Below are 3,063 nucleotides of genomic sequence, written 5' to 3' on the forward strand. Positions count from 1 at the left end.
AGATAGACATCCATTTTGTCAAGGATAAGGTTGCCACCCACCAAATTCGAGTTATTAACGTACCCTCCGCTCATTAGTATGCCAACATCTTCAAGGGGCATATTAGTGTCGTACATTTTCTATTATTCAGACCATTAGCTTACCTATGTTGTATTGTAATTAATATGTATAGGCCCTTGTAACCTTTTTGGGTATTTATTCTTCGTATGAAGATTATTATTATTGAAAAAATATTAAACCTAATGTATTTTATCTTTTAATTTATTATGATAAATCGATTGATGACTAGTGAATATGGAAGTGTTAAATGTTTGTATTCTGGGTATTTACTCACTCACCTTTGAATAAAATGTGGGATTTCAAACTACTGGATTCGAACTAATTTGGGTTATTATCAGGAAAATACGTTATGCCAACGCTTCGTATTTAACCATAAAAACACCGTCATAAAACCTGGTTTTCTTGCAGTGCCAGATACTTGAAACTTTTATGAAACCCAATGTTGCTAAAGAGTTTGAACCCTTCTGAGTCAAAATGCTTCCAAATATACTTACAAATGGGCCCATGGTATTTAACGTATTTACTTTTACTACCCAAATATAGAATAATCTAACAAAAGTAGACCAAATTTATTACATCCATTTCATTCCAACCTACTCATTCTCTCCAGCTACTAACCCTCCTCTAATCCTATTTACTCCCATTCTTCAACTTCTCCCAAAAAAACCCTCATTTTCATGAAAACATGGAGCTCTTTTCTTCTTCAAGTAAACCAAACAACAATACTATTTCAAAGCCATTCGATTTTCTCAAAAGCAAAGCTGAAGAATCATCAAAATCGCTACCTCTTTTGAGCTTTCTTCCTCTTGAACCATGCAATCTCGAGGGTAACTCAAGTTCATGCAACAAAGTTGAAGACGATGAAGATGTTACTGTGGCATTGCATATAGGGCTTCCTAATAATATAACTGAGAAGCTTGTTCTTGTTGATGAAACTGATGTTGTTCATAACAATAATAACAACATGATGGAAAATATGCCAGTAAATGTTGAATACTGGATACCTAGTCGTGCTCAAATACTCGCTGGCTTTACTCACTTCTCTTGCCATATATGCAATAAAACCTTTAATCGCTATAACAATCTTCAGGTGACGCCAACTTTTCCCTACACTATTTTATTTTTAAAATATGTTTTTAACATTTTTATTGCATGCCGAATGATGATATTGCATAACCAAAGATTCTTTTCGTGTGTTTTAACGTCGTAAACGTCCTAAACTATGTACATAGTTTTTTATTTATATATCGCTTAGAGGGTATATTAAAACATATCATCAATTCGATGATACCTTAAGTAACGATTTTTTACAGTGAGTTTTAACCTCAAAAGGCCGTGAACTAATAGAATTTGATGCATTTGATAATAATTTAGTCAGAGTGTATCACAACATACAATTTAATTTGTTGATTACAAAAGTACAAGAAATCTCGTTTGTTACCTAATTGTTGCGCCCAAAATGTCGATATTGATTGATATATATATATATATATATATATATATATATATATATATATATATATATATATATATATATATATATATATATATATATATATATATATATAATTTTATTGACAAATTAAATAAAAGTATGAATTATAGCACACATTGTGAGTAAAATATTGTCACAGTTTCTCATATATCTGTTATCTGTTATACTAAACTTTTAAGTGGCTATAAATATAATCCAATTAAAATAAATAAATAAAGGAGTGGTCAATACCCACATGTGCCGCTAATGTCTTCACCATTGTTTTTCACATTTCATTATGTGTATTTAATTTTCTTTTTTCATATGAAGCTTTTGACAAGACATAGTGAAATATATAAATATTGTTATAGTTGCTTAATGGACACATTTTTTCGTTACATGCGCATTTGTCGCATAGAGTCTCTACATATTACTTTTCTTGTAGTTCAAGCGGTATTTTATTTATTTATTTATATAGAAGAGCAAAATTTTATTTATTGTATATGAAATATAGTAATTACACATACACAACTTATAATAATTGGTAGATGCACATGTGGGGTCATGGATCGGAATACAGAAAAGGAGCAGAGTCGTTGAGGGGAACACAACCACGGGTGATGATAGGTGTGCCTTGCTATTGTTGCGAAGATGAATGCAAGAACAACATTAATCATCCAAGGTCAAAGCCTCTTAAAGACTTTAGGACACTCCAAACACATTACAAAAGGAAACATGGGACAAAGCATTTTGCATGTCGAAAGTGTGGAAAGAGTTTTGCTGTAAAAGGTGATTGGCGTACACATGAGAAGAATTGTGGTAAACGGTGGTTGTGTGTTTGTGGTTCTGATTTCAAGCATAAGAGATCACTTAAAGACCATATTATGTCGTTTGGTGTTGGACATGCTCCATCGCCACCATCTTATCGTGCAATAGATCTACAGGAGCCCATAATTGAAAGTTGAGAATGATTTATAATGATTATTTGGTTGTTATATACATAAAAAGTCACGTTAGTTATGGTTTACAATGTTACATTTGGAATCTTGAGGTATGATTACGAATATGGTGTTAGTTATCTTTTAGACATTTCAAAAGAATTCATATAAGTAACGGACAATTTAAGTTATGTTTTGTCTTTCGGGGATGAAATGAATAGAACGAATATATTTGCTAAAATATATGTTGTTTTCTATTTTGAATGATTGTTTTATTATTATAAATTGTACATTTTGTATCATATTTAATAAATAGATTATTTAATAATCCAACAAAATATAAACAAAAGTGTTGATGGATCAATTTAACCTTAATTAGTAAGAAAAAGTTACTCGAGGTAAAACATCATCTAACTAACTAAGTCATATATTTTAACATCTTTAAATTGATATGATAAAAATAAGATGATTAAATTCTAAGATTGTGCATGAAAGCAACTTCAACTAAGTTGGGCCAAAATACCTAAAACGCTGAAACCCAGGTGAACGGGCTACTGGAACTAACTACCAAACCCATATTAGACATCTTTT

General features: G+C 30.9%; 1 protein-coding gene across 1 annotated transcript; it reads left to right on the forward strand.

Moving 5' to 3' along the window:
- Positions 1 to 745: 745 nt before the first annotated feature.
- LOC111919340 (protein TRANSPARENT TESTA 1) lies at positions 746 to 2,527 on the forward strand. Its single transcript, XM_023914930.3, has 2 exons — positions 746 to 1,150; positions 2,083 to 2,527. Exons 1-2 carry the CDS (start codon positions 746 to 748, stop codon positions 2,497 to 2,499), a joined length of 822 nt encoding a protein of 273 aa, XP_023770698.1. The 3' UTR covers positions 2,500 to 2,527.
- Positions 2,528 to 3,063: the final 536 nt, after the last annotated feature.

The sequence above is a fragment of the Lactuca sativa genome, chromosome 9 (genome assembly GCF_002870075.4).
Source record: "Lactuca sativa cultivar Salinas chromosome 9, Lsat_Salinas_v11, whole genome shotgun sequence".
Lineage (NCBI taxonomy): Eukaryota > Viridiplantae > Streptophyta > Magnoliopsida > Asterales > Asteraceae > Lactuca > Lactuca sativa.